This window comes from Rhinoderma darwinii, chromosome 12 (assembly GCF_050947455.1).
Source record: "Rhinoderma darwinii isolate aRhiDar2 chromosome 12, aRhiDar2.hap1, whole genome shotgun sequence".
NCBI lineage: Eukaryota > Metazoa > Chordata > Amphibia > Anura > Rhinodermatidae > Rhinoderma > Rhinoderma darwinii.
The window spans coordinates 49833775-49851701 of record NC_134698.1 but is presented as its reverse complement, the minus strand read 5'-3'; the positions used below and the strand labels follow the sequence as shown (position 1 = coordinate 49851701).

The following is a 17927-nucleotide window of genomic DNA, read 5'->3' as shown; positions in this document are numbered from 1 at the left end:
TCACTACAATGTGGTACACCGGTACAATATATTTTTTATACTACATAACCTAGCAGTTCGGGCAGGATGACTGGCTACATCCAAAATGCACCCAGTACCCTAAAGCCACATTACTAAGTAAATCCTATTTATTTTGAATGTCTCTACTTATGCCAATAGCTTTGCATCATAGTATAAATAGGAACACTTTATAGGTGTCTAAGCCTTTGGTTTATTATAATGACATATTAAGATCATTGCACCCTAAAAAAATAAAAAATAAATCGAAAGTAACAATAAATCAACTTTACCAGTTTTTCCAACAGGACATGGGTTAGGAGGGTTTGGATATCCTTGATCTTCCTGGAAGTCTTTAGGAATGTTGTCCCCGGTTAGTTCTGCAACAATATTTGGTATGTTACCATATGGTCCCAGGTGCTGCAATCCCTCATGGGCACCACCTATAGGGAAAAACAAAATGTAATTTGCACAATAAGAGAGGACAAAAAATAAAATAAAATACAATAATACAGGAATATTTTACCTCCCGCACATTTTGCAGAAGGCAGTTGTTTTTTTTCTATTGCCTAGGCCATTTTATGTCATTTGTTATATCCCATTCCTGATATTTTAGCTTTCAGTGTGGTTAGTAAGATTCCTATACAGCTTTGGTACATCTCCTCTCCCACTAGATGACTATAAATACTTCATAAGATTATGACTTTTTATATTGTTCTCGGTTTTAGCATTTGAAGGGTTTTATTTGTTTGTATCAATACGATTATCAGATTACATTCACCACAATTTGCAAAGTTAAAGATTTTAGAAAACAAAAGCTTGTACATAGTAGAGAAACTACATCAATTCTGGACTTTATTAGGTGCTGAAGACTAGTGAATTGGCGAGTCAACCAGCTGTTTCCCATCCTATGTGAGGACAAAAATGAATTGCATTGAAGAGGAGGTGTCATGGTATGGACCCACAGTATTCGTATTGTAATACTTGCATTAAGTAGTACAATCAAATTATGAGTAATATGGCATATTTGCTTAGCTTGTAGCAGGTGTATGACCAGCGCAGTTCAGCATAAGATTGGCCATACATTTCAGATAGCTGTCGACCGATAGCTATTCCTCCCGACTTTCCCATGCACACTCGGGACTACGTGCATGTGTTCTTAGGGAGAAAGCCGCTGCTAGACTAGTCTGGAAGTGACCTCTAATAAATGAACAAAAGGATCCATTTGAATTCAACATGCCTAACCATTCTCACACATTAGATTGTTGGCCGATCCTGCTAAAATCTGCGGGTTTGGCTGACACACTTCTAATGGGTATGCCCAGCTTTAGAGTTGTTGAATAAAAAAAAATGAATCTAATTCCTAGCAATCTTTTTTAGAATACATAACCCCCCCCCCCTCCCCCTCCATTTGCCTCCTCCTCATCCTCTCCACACTTGTGCAGTTTGACTTTAGGGCCTGCTGGCAATCCTAGGAAATATCTGTGATAGGATTTGCCAGCTCCTACAATTCCTCTTTCAGCCCCATCCTTCACCTTATTTTATATGTTATATATAGCAGCTCAGACAATGTGCCCAACGAATTATACAAAGAAATTTCAAGTAAGGGTTTTGGGTTTTTTAAAACCCATTAAGTGCACTCTCTATTTTTGGAGCCCTAGAGCACTGCCTACTCTGCCTTCCCCTTGTCCTAGCCTTGGCTTACATACAATGGTTGTAGACGCATATAATCAAAAACGAGATACCTCTGAAAACCGTATTGAAAAGCAACATACTACGTATACAACTATAGTGTCCTAAACAGAAGAAACTGCAACATTTCTAAGGGTATGTTCACACGAGGTCATTACGTCCGTAATTGACGGACGTATTTCGGCCGCAAGTCCCGGACCGAACACAGTGCAGGGAGCCGGGCTCCTAGCATCATAGTTATGTACGACGCTAGGAGTCCCTGCCTCGCTGCCGGACAACTGTCTCGTACTGAAAACATGATTACCAGATTCACAATTCTAATTTTGACTGTAAAATCTACTGGGTAGCAGCTTATAGGTCATAATTCATGTTCTGAATACAAGGCAACACCTGGCAGTAAAGGGAGACTCTATGGCTGTACAAGTAACTTGGAAGTCAGGATGAAGTGTCACAATTCCATAAATAGAAAAAGCAACAGTCTCCTTGCATGAGCGATGCTTGCTGATCAATATTCAGCGCGCCACTTGTAAGCAGTTTGTTTTACAATGTGTCATTTCTGATACTTGGATCCCCCTCATGCTCACATCACAGACCCCGTGGCACCGTGAGCTGCCCATAAAGAAAACAGAGGTACTTAGCAGGCTCCAGGGTGCTAACACATATCTAGTTAAAGTTTAACCAAGTGACAGCATTCCTTCCACTGAGAAAACACATCTCTCCTAATGCACTTGGAAATAGAAGACAGCGGGGCTTAGATGAGCCTGGTCTCTATGCTGTAGCTAAGGAACCATTGCCATGTCAATCCTTCTTTCTATTAACGGTCTGCAAATAGGAAATCTCCCAGCAGTAGTTCACACAATGATGGGGTTTGTTTGCGCTCCGCGTTTTTGGAGCACATCTATAGAAAATGCAGTGTCAGTAAATTAGTTAATTGTCACATTTCTTCTCTCGCTCTCATTCATATATATTGTAATGATTGTTCTATAGCAGTCGAGGTCAAGCAGACACATTACGGGGAACACCGATGCAATCCTCGACCCCATCAAAAGTCCATACATCACATTCAGTCAGGTTGGAACAGGTTAAGGCCTAGGTACACACACCTGACTCACTCATGCCGTTCTAATCTATGGAGCAGTGATGCCTCCTCCTAGGTCATCACCTCTCTATGATGTCAATGTATTTGGTTCATTACCCAATATGAAGAACATTACGTTTTCCAGCTTCGACATGAACCGTAAAGGGGTTTTCCCACAGACACATGTATCCCCTCTATCCACAGAAAAACTCCTGTACGTTGACAGCTTTAACAGTTGCATCCATCACCATAGAGTTCAATGGCGTACGTTCGTGACTTATACGTTAAATAGATACCATTTTAGTCTGTGGGCAACAGATGCCATTGTTAGGCATTCGTTTAGCGCATATGTCGCCAATAGACTATACAGGTGTACATTCAACGTATAGGCCATAAAAGGCTATTGAATAGCCCATGATGTAGGAGTCACCCATAGGCTCCCATGTTTATAAAATATTTTTTTTTTATTATTTTTTTTTAATACCGTGTGTTATTCGTGTTGTTTTTTTTTGCAGTATCCAGCAGAATGGAAAAGTGTAAACTATTCCATCCTCCAAAACAAAAGGTATATCAAAGTTTACCAGCCTGAAGGTGTCCAAAAGGACACTCTTTTGGCCGCCATCGAGCTAATGGAGCCCTATGGACACATTAGGCGTGTATGTCAGGAGCTTTCCCAACGTACGTGCTAAACACAGGGTTAAAATGTGATGTGCACTTATTCTGATTTCATGGGAACCCACATATAGGACTTTGCCTGCCGGGATTATATGGGCTATATCAGGGGTCTCAAGCACGCGGCCCCTGGGGCTGTCATCTGCGGCCCGCGGGACACAGAGCCGCTAGTACAGACTCTCTGCTCCGGGACTCTGGAATTCCCTGACATCGCAGTCCACATATGAACAGCCATGTCTGGGGTTTCCCCAGAGCCCCGTACAGAACGCTAGTACAGGCTCTGCTCCGGGACTCTGTGGAATCCCCCGACATGGCAGTCCACGTATGGACAGTGTTTCAGGGACTGTGGCATTATCCGCAGAGGGCACAGTGGCAGCATCCACAGAGGGCACAGCGGCAGCATCCACAGAGGGCACTGCGGCAGCATCCACAGAGGGCACAGCGGCAGCATCCACAGAGGGCACAGCGGCAGCATCCACAGAGGGCACAGCGGCAGCATCCACAGAGGGCACAGCGGCAGCATCCACAGAGGGCACAGCGGCAGCATCCACAGAGGGCACAGCGGCAGCATCCACAGAGGGCTCTGCGGCAGCATCCACAGAGGGCTCTGCGGCAGCATCCACAGAGGGCACTGCGGCACGATCTAAAAAGGGGCTGCCCAAACCTAGCGGTATTATAGTAATGTAGTATTGTTATTGTTATAGTAGATCAAATAACTAATTGATTGAAGCTCACAAATACTGCTCATTAAGCACCCAATAGCTCCACATCTTTACGAATGTTAATTTTCTTTTTCACAACTCATATTACATCAGTTCTACAGATAATTCTGCAGATAACCAACAAAACATTTTTAGTCAAATCGGGAAAAAAGGATGAAATCGGTGTTAACCGATTAAAAATGGATCAAAAACGGATGTAAACTGTTCATCAGTGGATCAAACCATTATTCATTGATCTAATCATAAATAAAACGGACCACCACATACTATGACAAACCGTTTTATGCATGAGTCATGCTGTAGGTTTTTTTCTTTGGGGGGTGGGGGGGGGCTTTTATGTTTGACTGAGTAATAACGGTTACAGCCAGTTGAGTGAGTAAGAAATAGCCACAGAAGACACGACCCGACACATACGAGTGCTGATGAAAAAGCGCCTTGGCATATGAGAACAATGATAAAGCAATGGTTTAGCTATAGCACATCGGGAAACTGGCAAAGGAGTAGCCTGGCACAGACAAGCTGGAGAAAAAGTCATCTGCCATGGGAGGACTGGGGACGGGGTGATCTGCTATATAAGGAGAATGGGTGGTCTGGCGTAGGAGTGAGTTGTCACTTCGCACATATTCACTAATACTATACGTACTACTGTATATGTGCTACAAATTGCAGAAGTCCTGGAGAAAAACTATTTGTGGCCGACACCAAGAGCCTAGTAGACTCAATGTGTGACATAAAATACGTGTATTTTATTAGGGCACAGTTAACCGTCCTATATAGCAATGAACGCAGGGTCTACCAATTGCTTTTACTACTATTGCAAAAGTGACGTTATGTAAACTACAGGTTCTATTGAACACATGTTGACCCACCAAGTTTAAGAAATTTACACCAATAACTTGACACTTTGTTGTATAATGCCTGCAAAAGTAACACTGATGTTATATTATACCCTACAAACCACAGTGTGTTTTAGGGTAAGGGATATCCATGTCTGTGGGTTGTTTTGGCTCTTATTAATCCTTCACTGACAAAAGTATCTCTAGGATTTAAGGCTCCAGGCTAAAAAAACAAAAAATATATAAAAAAATAAAAACAAATTGGCAACATCTGTTACCCTAGTTATTCAGATTATGGATTCCATCACTATAAAGTCAGCAGCTCCACCTTGTGTTAAAAAATAGGTACTACAACTTTACTATGCATATGATAACAGTTAATGAGATATCTTTGTTGATCATATGCAAATGCCTTTCCTGCGTGATGGCGAATAATACAAAGCAGACGGGTTCCCATTCCTACGCATTTCATCAAAACACTATGTCATGTAAGGAGTGGGGGCTTGTGTATATAAACCTTTCCCTCCCATGTCTGCAATGATTTGCAGACCCCAGGAGATAAGAAGGGATCAGAGGGTCCCTCACGCACAGGATTTTTTTTTAGAGTAGAGTCAAGGTCGCCTGGTTTCCAGGAATCCTATTCATCAGGTCCTCTTGATTTCATCCCTTAGATCATAGCATAGGAAAGCTCATTAATGCTAACATTTAGAATATATATATCTCATAGTTAAACATTCAAGACTTTCAAAGGCAGTTAAATTGACTTCGGTGCCTTCAGCCTATAAAAGTTATACAACTACACAGTACTGAACTGCTAGGTAAGCGCCAAATTTATTTTAATTCATGAATAAACTCCTCAGTTACCCGATAGTTGGTCTAATTTGAAATATACATGCACAAGGAGTCATGTACACAAAGAAAGGCAAGTCAAAAATGCTCAGACGTACATAAGGTAAAACACCTGACTGAGATTTTTAGGGTAATGTTTCAAGGCCAGGATCACGCACACACATTTGATGGGTTTTTTTAGCGGTCGTTTGGTTACCTCGTACATTTCCTGTTGTGTCATAGCGCAGGGGGTCACTTCCCTCTCCATATCAGCCCGTACACCTCTGAATTTTTTGGCCAGCCTGCCCACTTCACCACCCTTTGCCCGCCCACTTCACCCTCATGTGCAAACCTATTACACCTCACTGCTTCAGTCGTGCCATTTTTGATGACATCTGGCGCTGGTGAAATGGGCACGCTGAACTGAGCGTATGTCTGGCAGGCCGATTGGCGCATGCTCAGTACAATATGTAGAAAGGACGGCCCACTGTGGCTATATTTAGCGATGACGTACCCATACACAGTAGCGAACAGGATTATGGGGGATGTGTACGAGATCATATGTGGAACCAGAGGATTTTTGGGAAGCGGCATCACGCAACCAACGGATCAAACTGGGTAACTGTGCATTAAAAAGATAGGCACTAAGTAAGTAAACTGATTAACTACATTAGAATAGAAGATTGAGGGGTGATTTGAGTCACCGGAGACCCTTTTACAGTTTGCTGACAAATAAGATAAAGATTACTATAAATTTGGGGATATAAATCTGCTTGCTTTAATTAAGTGTAATCTCTCACCCTCCAACATCTTATTCACCTTGTGTGATGTGGAGACGATGAGGGTTCCACTGACCCATCTCTATAATATCACACCCCAATGCCACCGCCATGTGATGCTGCATCTCCTATATAAAGAAATACTTCCGCTGCTCGGGACTCTGATCTAGCTACAGGCGGAGATTAATCACACTTTACATTGGAAACAAACACTAGAAGCCCGGATTCAAAATTAAAATGTCATCTTTACAAAATTAAGAAACAGAGAAAGTGAAGATAGACATTTTAACATTGGCTACATGGTCCGCAAATATAACATTTAGTAACTTTCTCATAAATCATTTTTTTTTTGCGGTTTTCAACCTTAAAACTGTTGACAAGCTGCTGGTGACAGATCTTATTATGGTTTGAATAAATAACCAAGAAAGCTGGACTCATTAACACATGAACATCTGAAGAGCTTTATTATCATATGAATAGCTTATACTTGCATTAAAACGTCATTGATCGTGGCTTCAGTGGGTATTGTAGGAATATTCCCAATTCAGAATGAAGCTCTACCTGATCACTCATTTCCCCTGCAGGAGCCACAATGCAGTATTACATAGCACCCATGGTAGTACATGGTAGCACAAGTCTGGCAGAACAGAAACCACCTCTGTGGATAAATGGGAAAAAAGGGCAGGGGTTTGCCAGATGGGATAACCCCTTTAGGGCCTATTCACACAAGTGTTTAGATCCGTGTGTCGAGTGTAGAATAGACCGCACACGGATGAAACACTGATGAGCCAGTTCTCATGGCTGATTTTACAGACAGACAGACTGTTGGTCTGTGCAGAGAAAAAAAAAAAAAAAAAAAAAAAAAAAAACAGAACCTGGATGCCAGCCAAGTGAGAATAAGCAGAAAGTGCTGCCAGAGCAGTCAGGTTTTTTTTTACGTACGTGAAAAACGGATGATCACTGATGCCATACAGACATTAAAAAAACAGACACACGGAACGCAGTCTGACAAGACCGATTCAAGACCGATGGAAAATAGTTTGTTTTTTTCCTGATGAAACAGACAACTTTTACAATGCTAGTCTGAATAAGCCCCTGCAGCATATCCCAACAACATCTCATTCACAACAGGACACGTTCAAAGTTTTAAATAGAGAATCATATTAAGACTAAAGCTGGCCATACACATTAAACGTTCTGGCTCCGGCCAACCATCTAATGTGTATGGCGGTGTCCCAACTCTCCGCTGATAGCAGATGTCGGGGAGGGGGGGGGGGGGGGGAGAAGGATCGGACTGTTGAATTTTAACATGCTCGATCCTTTTGTTCGCTATTAGATAATCCGCAGCCTGAGGAGTCTAGCGGCTTTCTCCCTACTGAAAACGAGGGCGTTGGGAGGAATACCTGTCGGCCGTACGATTGTTTGGCCGACAGCTATCTAGTGTGTGTGTGTGTGGCCGGCTTAACGCTGTATTCATACGAACATTGTAAAACACGTCTGTTTCATCAGGGAAATACGGACGGCTTTACATCAGAGGTTAATCATTATTGTGTGAGGGTGCGTTATGTGTGTGGTTCTTAACGTTCGTGTAGCACCAGTGAACGTCAGTTTTCCACGTCTGTCAAAAAAGGTCAAGCCTTTTTTAGCGTTGCCTAGCAATCTGTGAAAAACGGACCGCCTTCAGATGTCGTCCGTGTGCGGTCCAACGTTTGACTTGAATGGGTGAGTTGCGAGAATTGGACCACAGTGCATTCTGCGATTTCCTCTGCAGAACCAGCAGTCTGTGCGGAATATCGGACATGTGAATGAGCTCATTGACTTTAATGTGTCAGTGTTCAGTCCGTGTACCGTCTGTTCTACACAGGGACGTGAACAGCACTCATCTAAAAATGCCCTTAAAATCAGTCAACAGCCTCAAGTCCACATGAAAACATATTAAAAATAAATATTATTTTTTTTAAAAAGGTAGATTTTACATTTGCCGATATAGAGCCAATGTTAAGTTGGAGATTCATTTTGTGAAGATTAAATTTTTTTCACCCAATATGGTCACAGATGAAGTAATAAATCAGAATAGTAAATTAAATGAATCAATTATTAAACGGTAAGCAAGATAAAGAGCACATAAGAAGTTGTAAGATAGAGGAAAGAAGAAAAGAACTTTAGCGCTTTGTAGTGTAAGCAGTACTTTAATGGAACCTTCCAGTACTTGTAATGTATATTTAATTGTATCATTGAATCTTAAAAAGGAGTTGTCCGGTTTCATCAAATTTAATGTTATTTTTTTGCATAATTCAAAAGTATGCCATTTTCCAATATACTTTGTGGTAGTTCGTCGTGGTTTTTAAGATCTCTGCTTGTTATTCAGGAAGATCATTCATGGTTTACTTCCAGTGGATACATTTCTGTCCATGATCATGTGATGGACACACAGGTGCGCGGCTCGTTACAGTATGTGTATCAGAGCTGTGTCTTCCAACCATCCCAGCACCTCCGAGGCTAAATTTTCTCTTGACAAAACTACCACGTAAGACCATGTGGCACGCTCCTAGAAGCATTGCGTGTAGTGAATAATATCTCCAGACACTACAGCACCCGACAGAGAATGTACAGCAGCACATGGAGTCTGTACAGCTCCATAATTGTGCAACATTGCAAGTGGCGAGCTCATGCTGGGTCTCTTCGTGAGCTCCACTTTTCAGATGCATTACATCTTCATTTGTTGTCAACTGGAATAGGCAGCTGGGAGTTATAGGTTGTAAATATAGCTTTCCCAGACTTCAAAGTGTCGACTGTAGCATAAAGCTGAATGTTGAATATTTTTGGGCAAGAAAAATATACAGGATTTAGAAAAAAAAACAAAAAAAAAAAACCTACCCCACATAAATGTTGGGTTTTTGCATATGGTGACTATTAGAATAAACCATGAAAAACCAAAGTCCTTTTTTTTTTTTCATGTGATGTACACACGAGTGCAGTGCTCATTTCAAGAGAGGTCTAATACACTTTATTAGGCCCCATGCACACAACCGTGCCTGTAATGCTGACGGCCGCCCGCATTTTCAGGCCGTGCTCCCATACAAAGTATGGGAGCACGGCCCGTAAAACACGAAAAAAAACCGGACATGCTCCATAATTCCCGGCACAGTGCTATGGCACGGACACCCATCCGCAGCGATACGGAAAGGTGTCCGCGGCCAATAGAACTGAATGGATCCGTAAAACTGTTTTTACGGTCGTGTGCATGGGGCCTAAGTAAGAGTATGGTTTGTGCTTGCTACACCTATAACAAGCTGTGCACCTGTGTGACCATCACATGACCAAGACAGATTATTATCTCCTAGAAGTAAACAGTAAAAGTTCCTATTCAATGACTACAAGCAGAGATCTTGATGACCAGGAGGAATTAACCCCTTTGCAACCAGCCTATTTTAGCCTTGAATGACCAAGCATCATCTCCGCATTCTAAGAGCCATAACTTTATTTTTCCGTCGACATAGCTGTATGAGGGCCTGTTTTTATTTGCCACTATATTCGGGTAGATATAACTTCATTCTGTAGATCAATATAATTATGGCGATACCAAATTCATATAGTTTTACAGTTTTACTACTTTTGCACAATAAAAACACTTGGAAAAACAAAAAAACAAAAAAATTAGTTTGTGTGTCGCTGTATTCCACGACCTACAACATTTTTATTTTTCAGTCAGCGTAACTGTATGAGGGATTATTTTTTGCGAGAAGACTTGTAGTTTTTATTCGTACCAATTTGGAATACATATGACCTTTGTACTTGGGATTTTTTTTCTACAAAATGTATTCATCTTTTTTTTTTTACATTTTAGAATGGTCCCACTATGGGACTACACTATGCGATCTTGCAGTGTATCATGTCTGTCAGTGTAGACAGGGACTAATAGTATTACAAAGCCCCAGGAAGCCATGGAAACTCCCCAGCATCCCCCAACTGAGTTGCAGGGGCCCTATGGGCTTAACGAGGGTGCCCCCTCTCTGAGACACTTACATGCTGTGGTCACCATTGACTGCAACCTCTAAGGGGGTTAAACTGGCAGTCCCTACAGAAAATATATTGGAAAATGTATTATTCAATAAATAAGCCTTATTATGGAATACCCTTTAAAATATGTAAAGTTAACATTTGAAGACAAACTTCTGTGCCTTCTTGCACTTAGAAGATGGGTTTGTCATCAACACTTTCTATCCTGTCATTCTTTACACACAATAGCATCAGATCGGATGATGGACATACGGTATATACAACACAATACGAAAGCTACCATCATGTTATAATGAGGCAGATTCCCCTATTATGCGCTAGCAGCGGACATTCGTACAATTGTAGTTGGGAACACTAATGGCTGATAATTCCAAGTAATTAGAGTACTCATACTAAGCCAGCAGTGACTGACACTTCACATACATCCCTGGGCTACATCTCTTTTCTGTAAGTGGAATTGATGGTTGATTTATCATGAAGTTCATCCATGAATGCCCTGTAGATGGGAAATTACCATTTCCTCAAAGTGCCCAAATTGGTACTCAAGACATCTCTCCTTTGTAGAAAGGGCCAACTCTTTATTGCTGGAAAAGACGACTCAGACTGTTATATAAGCCTTTGTTTGGAGTGTCCTGACGTAACTGACTCCTGGCCCTCGAAAGAGATGAAAAGAAAATCAAAAAACTAAGTCTGAGTCAAAATCAGCAATAATCAATTAACATAATAATAGGGACCCCAAATAAAGATTTATTGGATATAATGGTTGAAACACTCAAGAATGGTCCCAGAAACTAGAAGTCAACTCTCCAAATCTATACCAGTTACATAAAACAGCCATAGAGTAGAACTAAAATAGGGCTACACAGTGTAAAGCTCCATACACTACAACGTTAACAGCGCCATGCAGTACACAGGTAAGTAATGTATGCAGTGCACTAACAAGAACCACAGATAGTGGATATAGTGTACAGTACATACAGTTCCCAGATAAATTGGGCAGTGTAATACCCATATAAATCATTTACATATACCAGTGACCTGACTAATAGTATACTACTGTGCCTGGATAGAGCCACATGGTGCCCAGGTGCATGCTGGAGGTATTTCAGGGGTTAATATCAGAAACACGGCAGACGAACATTTTCACTGTGCGCGGTCATGACTGCTAGTCTTCCTGGAACCAATATAAGAAGTAATTTTCATAGTGCATTAAGAGGGTTTGTTACATGAGAACACAACCCATAGAAGTAACCCATGCGTCTGCTATGAAGCACATGAAAAAGGAAGGCCCTAGCCTCATATTAGTTCCTGGTGGGTAGAGGGAATTAAAGCAGTCACTACAACATTTCTGACCAATGGGGAAGATTACGAGGCACTTCTCTCTCAGGATATGTTCACACGCAGTAGCAAAATATGTCTGAAATTACAGAGCTATTTTCGCCTGAAAACTGCTCCTGATTTTCAGACATTTTTGTAACTACTCGCGTTTTTCGCTGCGATTTTTACAGATGTTATTGGAGCGTTTTTTTCAATGGAGTCAATGAAAAACGGCTCCAAAAAGTCCCAAGAAGTGACATGCACTTCTTTGACGCAGGCGTCTTTTTATGCGCCATCTTTTGACAGCGAAGCGTAAAATTACACCTCGTCTGCACAGAACATCGTAAAACCCATTGAAAGCAATGGGCAGATGTTTGTAGGCGTATTAGAGCAGTTTTTTCAGGCGTAATGCGAGGCGTAAACGCCAGAATTACGTCTGAAAACAGTGCGCGTGAACATACCCTATACCGTAACATAGCCTATGCGTATTCTTAGGCCTTCAGCACACTGGACGGAAATGCTGCGGAATCCCAATAAATTTACATGCTGCACATTGAGATACATTTTTTTTTGCACGTGTTTTCAGCTGATTTTTTTTCTGCAGCGTGTGCATGAGATTTGGTCAAATTTTATCCACTTTACAGCGAATGTAATATGCTGCAGAATATCTGCAAGAAAATTCTGCAGCGTTTTCATCCCATGTGCAAGAGGCTGATAGGTAGGCCAAGAGGCTGATCGGTAGGCCAAGAGGATGATCGGTAGGCCAAGAGGATGATCGGTAGGCCAAGAGGATGATCGGTAGGCCAAGAGGATGATCGGTAGGCCAAGTGGGTCTTCCCCTCCCTTCCCCCTCTTCTCTGCCTTGGTTAACTTTAAAAGGCCACATGCACACTGCTTTTTACAAGCAAATTTGCCACAGACTTTCCTGTGGCAAATCTGCAGTCCAATAATAGTATCCGCAAAATAAATTAGATTTCAAAGTGTCATCTACACATTGCAGAAATTTTTCCGCACGTAGATTGACTTGCTGCGTGGATATTAAAATTTGCAGCATGTTAATTTATCTTCGATTTCAGTCTCAGAATTGTATCTGCCAACTTTCTAAAAAAAAAAAAAAAGCAACAAAATCCGCAGCAGATAATGCGCACTGGTTTCTACATCAAAATTTTAAATCCGCATCTAAAAACGCAATATTAAGTGCAGCTTTTACCAGCATTTGTCTGTGGTTTTGATGCGGGTTTTCCGCATCAAATTCCGCAACGTGTGAATGCAGCCTAAAGGCTTTCCTGCTGTAGATATGAGTCAATGCAAAGTAGATCCATAGAAAGAGTTATAAAAACATGAACACCTAAATCAGCCATATCCTAGCCTCGATTACTCCTGGAAAAGAAAAGTCTCTAATATCGCAGGTTGTTAGTTACCTTCAATATTCTGTGGTCCAACAATATTCACTGCTTGGTGCGCAGGGTACTCCACTCTTGGCCTTGCAATGCCCAGCTCTTCCATCACCCCATGAAGCAGCCGCTGGATGTCCGCCTCCGACACACTATCTGGACTTCGCACATTATGACCAAAAGCAGGATTCAGCCCACAGAGCATGAACGCCAGCATGGGATAAGCCAAGATGAATACGTTGGTCTCCATCATAACCTGAATTTAAACACAAAAGGTCTTGTTATGCCACCATCACTGTTCATACATAGTAAAATACTTTACATTTGACCATATGTAACTTTCATATATCGTAATAAGAGATCAATTGTAAACATGTAGCATGGTGTGATGTGCCTCAAGTAGGACGATAGATTAACTAACCCTTATAAAGTTTGCCCACTTTGCGCAATACCTTTTTGTTAAAGGGTCCTCCGAAAATAAGTGATCAGCTGTAATCTGCAGCAAGTATTCAATACCCCTGCAGTGCCATCACAGGTGAAATAAAGTATTGCATGGTGCACTTTTAAATGAATGGTATGTCTGTGTAACGCATGGATAGGTCAGGTCCTCCAGAGAGAAACATCCCTTGTAGCGGTCCTCTGCTTTAGCGAATGTATTGTGGTCCCGAATGAATGACTCCCCCCTTATTAAATTTAGAAAACTCTAAGAGTATCAGTTTTCAAAACCATACAACCACTTAAATATACTAGTTTGGTAAAGGTGCGCCAACGTATTTCCGCGCTCTCTCACTGGGTGAGGGTAGTGCGATTCTTTTTTTTTTAGACAGGCTTTCCTTATATCACAGGCTGGCAGTGCAAGGAAAATGCAGTATTTCCTCAGTATATCTAAAAAGTATTAAGCAAAAAAAGCCCGTGCCATTGTGTAGTATATAGGTCGTAAAGCTGCAGGAGCTCCTTGTTTTATTTAACCAGTCTTTTGACTAAAACAATTTAAATTAAAAAAATAAAAAGTAAATAAGAATTTACTTTTTGACCCAATATGGAGGCCAGGTCTGTTATTTTTTCACAGACCTACAAAGCCGAACTGATCTATACGATGACTCCACCAGCACGAGCTATGATAGATCAGGACTACTGGAAGACTATTTACAAACCAGACGGGGAGAACAATCCTAGGTCCAACAATGGAGGATCACATTTTACCTCATGTGAGTACAGCATTTCTACACTGCACCTTTACAACCTATATACTACACAATGGCATGGGCTCTTTTTGCTTAAAGAGGCTCTGTCACACATTATAAGTGTCCTATCTTGTACATAATGTGATCAGCCCTGTAATATAGATTATAGCAGTGTTTTTTTATTTAGAAAAACAATCATTTTTGTTATGACCTATTTTTGATTTATGCAAATGATTTTCTTAATGCCCAACTGGGCGTGTTTTACTTTTTGACCAACTGGGCGTTGTGGAGAGAAGTGTATTCCGCTGACCAATCAGCGTCATACACTTCTCTCCATTCATTCACACAGCACAGTGATACACACACACACACAAACGTTACTCAAGTGTCCTGACAGTGAATAGACATCGCAACCGGCCAGGACGTTAGGTCTATTCAGAATCCTGACACTTCGCTAACGTTTATGGTTAATTTACAGCACAGCAAGCATAATCTCGCGAGATTACACTGTAAACTGTCATTTACAGCGAGATTACGCTTGCTGTGCTGTAAATCAACAACAAACGTTAGTGAAGTGTCAGGATTCTGAATAGACATCACGTCGTGGCTGGTAGTGATGTCTATTCACTGTCAGGGCACTTGAGTAACGAACGTGTGTGTGTTCTAGTAACATCACTATGTGCTGTGTAAATGAATGGCGAGAAGTGTATGACGCTGATTGGTCAGTGTCATACACTTCTCTCTACAACGCCCACTTGGTCAAAAAGTAAAAACACGCCCAGTTTGTCATTAAGAAAGTCATTAGCATAAAGCTAAAATAAGTCATAACTCCGTCAAAAATGATTGTTTTTCTAAATAAAAAAACACTGCTGTGATCTACATTACAGCGCCAATCACATTATGTAGAAGATAGGCCACTTATAATGTGGTGACAGAGCCTCTTTAATACTTAAATATACTAAAACCATTAAATAGATTACAACCACAATTTTTTTCTTTTCATTATATGCTAGGATTGTGTTATAACGAAGGACTTGGATACACGGAGGAAATCGAATAGAACAGTAAGTGTAAGGATTGCACTTGTAGGAATTTATACTCCAAGTCGGCGCAGCAATTGCACCCAAATTTGCAATACAAACACAATTGGATGTTCGAAACAAAGCCTAATTAAAGGGAATGCATGGAATTAAAAGAATACATTGCCGCTTTCTTCCAAAAACAGCGCCACATTTGTCCACAGACTGCATGTGGTATTGAAACTGAACCCCACTCACATCATTGGAGAGGAGCTGCAATACCAGACACAACCCAGACAGGTCCGGCGCGGTTTCAGAAAGAAGGCAGCCATTATTTTCTAAAACTGTAAAACCCCTTTGGCTATCAAAAAGATACTAATTGTTGGAGATTTTCGGAGATTTGCTGGTGCTACTAGAAAAAGCTAGTGTAGTTTAGATCTAAAGGGTATCCTTTCTGGTTGGTCGGAGGTTCATACACAATAATATCAAGTTTAACTCTACAGGTAGAGAACACCAAATATAACTGTAATCTGAAATATGCTACCGTATTTTATTTGGTGTCCAGATCTTCTATTTCTTTGAGGGAAAGACTATCAGAATTTCTGGGACTATTGGATGAGGGATTAAAAGGAAATTAATTGTAATTAACTTTTCGAAAAAATAAAATAAAAAAAATTCACCTCTCTTCTTCCTTTCCCTCCCAGTGTTGTTAAAATGTAGACATACATCTAGGCAGGAACAAGTATTATGTACTAGTCATTTCTCTCGCTCTCCACTGGAGAGCAGACCTTGCATGACATATAAGCTGCAAATATATGTATTATGGTAGGCCAGATGCATATATATATATATATATATATATACACACACGTAAACTGGAGGGCATACTGCGTATACATGTAAACTAGCGGGCATACTGCATATACATGTAAGCTGGCGGGCATACTGCATATACATGTAAGCTGGCGGGCATACTGCATATACATGTAAGCTGGCGGGCATACTGCATATACATGTAAGCTGGCGGGCATACTGCATATACATGTAAGCTGGCGGGCATACTGCATATACATGTAAGCTGGCGGGCATACTGCATATACATGTAAGCTGGCAGGCATACTGCATATACATGTAAACTGGCGGGCATACATATAGGAGATGAGCAATGATAAAATACAAAATAGATTAGGATGTTTTTAGATATAACATTTTTGTATGCAAGAGGCAAAATGTTTATTACTATTCTTATCAGATGCATTACGTGCAAAAAAATAACCAGTTATTCTCCTACCGACTAACAACGTCTGTAAATAACCTTGTAATTATAACCCACTGTTATTGAGCAAAGGGTTAAAAGCAGACGATCATTTTCCAGCTTTTAAATACAATGAAATCTGAACAATACGGGACCCCTGAAATACATAAAAACATGTCTGACCACCCAAATTCACAAACAGCTTTCCACGTGAGGAATCGACATTCAGAAATCTAACCAGAAAAAAAACAAAAGACACCATGTCATGCATTGAGAAAAGAACCAGACGACTTACAAAAATGGAGGCCGACAGCTGGGAGATGCAGGATCTGAAATGAGAAGAGGAGGCAGCGGGGAGGGGGAGCGAGGATGGATGCAGATGGAGCATTGATGTGGGCGGGAAGCTACAGTAACAGGTGAGGGGGAAGGAGGACAGTGGTAGACAGAACCTCTAGTCCTGGAGCTTTATGGCATCTCCTATATACTGTAAAGACTACAAGATATATACACACACACACACACATATATATATGGTTCAGGAATTCTCCTGTGCATATGTAAATATGGATGCGTGCCCAGGGACAAATCTATAGCAAAATGAAATGAGTAAATGCTCTTTACCAGTCAACCATAGAGGTACTATGTGAGTGCATTAATATGGTAAACTTTGGGAGTGCTTATAAACCATAAGCACTGGGTTCACTATTGTATGTAAAACATAGATGCAATAATGGCAACGTCGAGCCTCTAAGAATACAGCCTAGTGGTGCCAAAACAGTGGAAACCCCCCAAAAGTGACCCTATTTTGGAAACTAGACCCCTTGAGGAATTAATTGTAGTTTTCATGGGGTGCATGTGACTTTTTGATCAGTTTTTATTCTATTTTTAAGAGGCGTGGTGACTAAAACAGCAATTCTACTATTGTTTCTTTTTTTCAGCGTTCACTATAAATGACATTCACTTTATTCTGCGCGTGGCGATACGATTATAGCGATACCCTATGTTTAGAGTTTTTTTTATGTCTTATGGTGTTTGCATGCTAAAATACTTTTTGTAAAAAATCATTCACTTTTTGTGTTGCCTTATTCGAAGTGCCATAATTTTTTTTTATTTTCCCATGAAGAAAGCCGTGCG

General features: G+C 40.9%; 1 protein-coding gene across 1 annotated transcript in view; it reads right to left on the bottom strand.

Annotated features, from left to right (window-relative positions):
* SCG5 (secretogranin V) overlaps positions 1–17196 on the bottom strand; it is a 29628-nt gene extending 12432 nt beyond the window's left edge. The window contains exons 1-3 of the mRNA XM_075844428.1: positions 17089–17196; positions 13363–13591; positions 291–440 (exon numbers count right to left, since the gene is read on the bottom strand). Of these exons, the coding sequence (XP_075700543.1) occupies positions 291–440; positions 13363–13591; positions 17089–17181 (472 nt within the window). The 5' untranslated portion in view covers positions 17182–17196. The remainder of the gene's footprint in view (positions 1–290; positions 441–13362; positions 13592–17088) is intronic.
* Between the last annotated feature and the right edge of the window lie 731 nt (positions 17197–17927).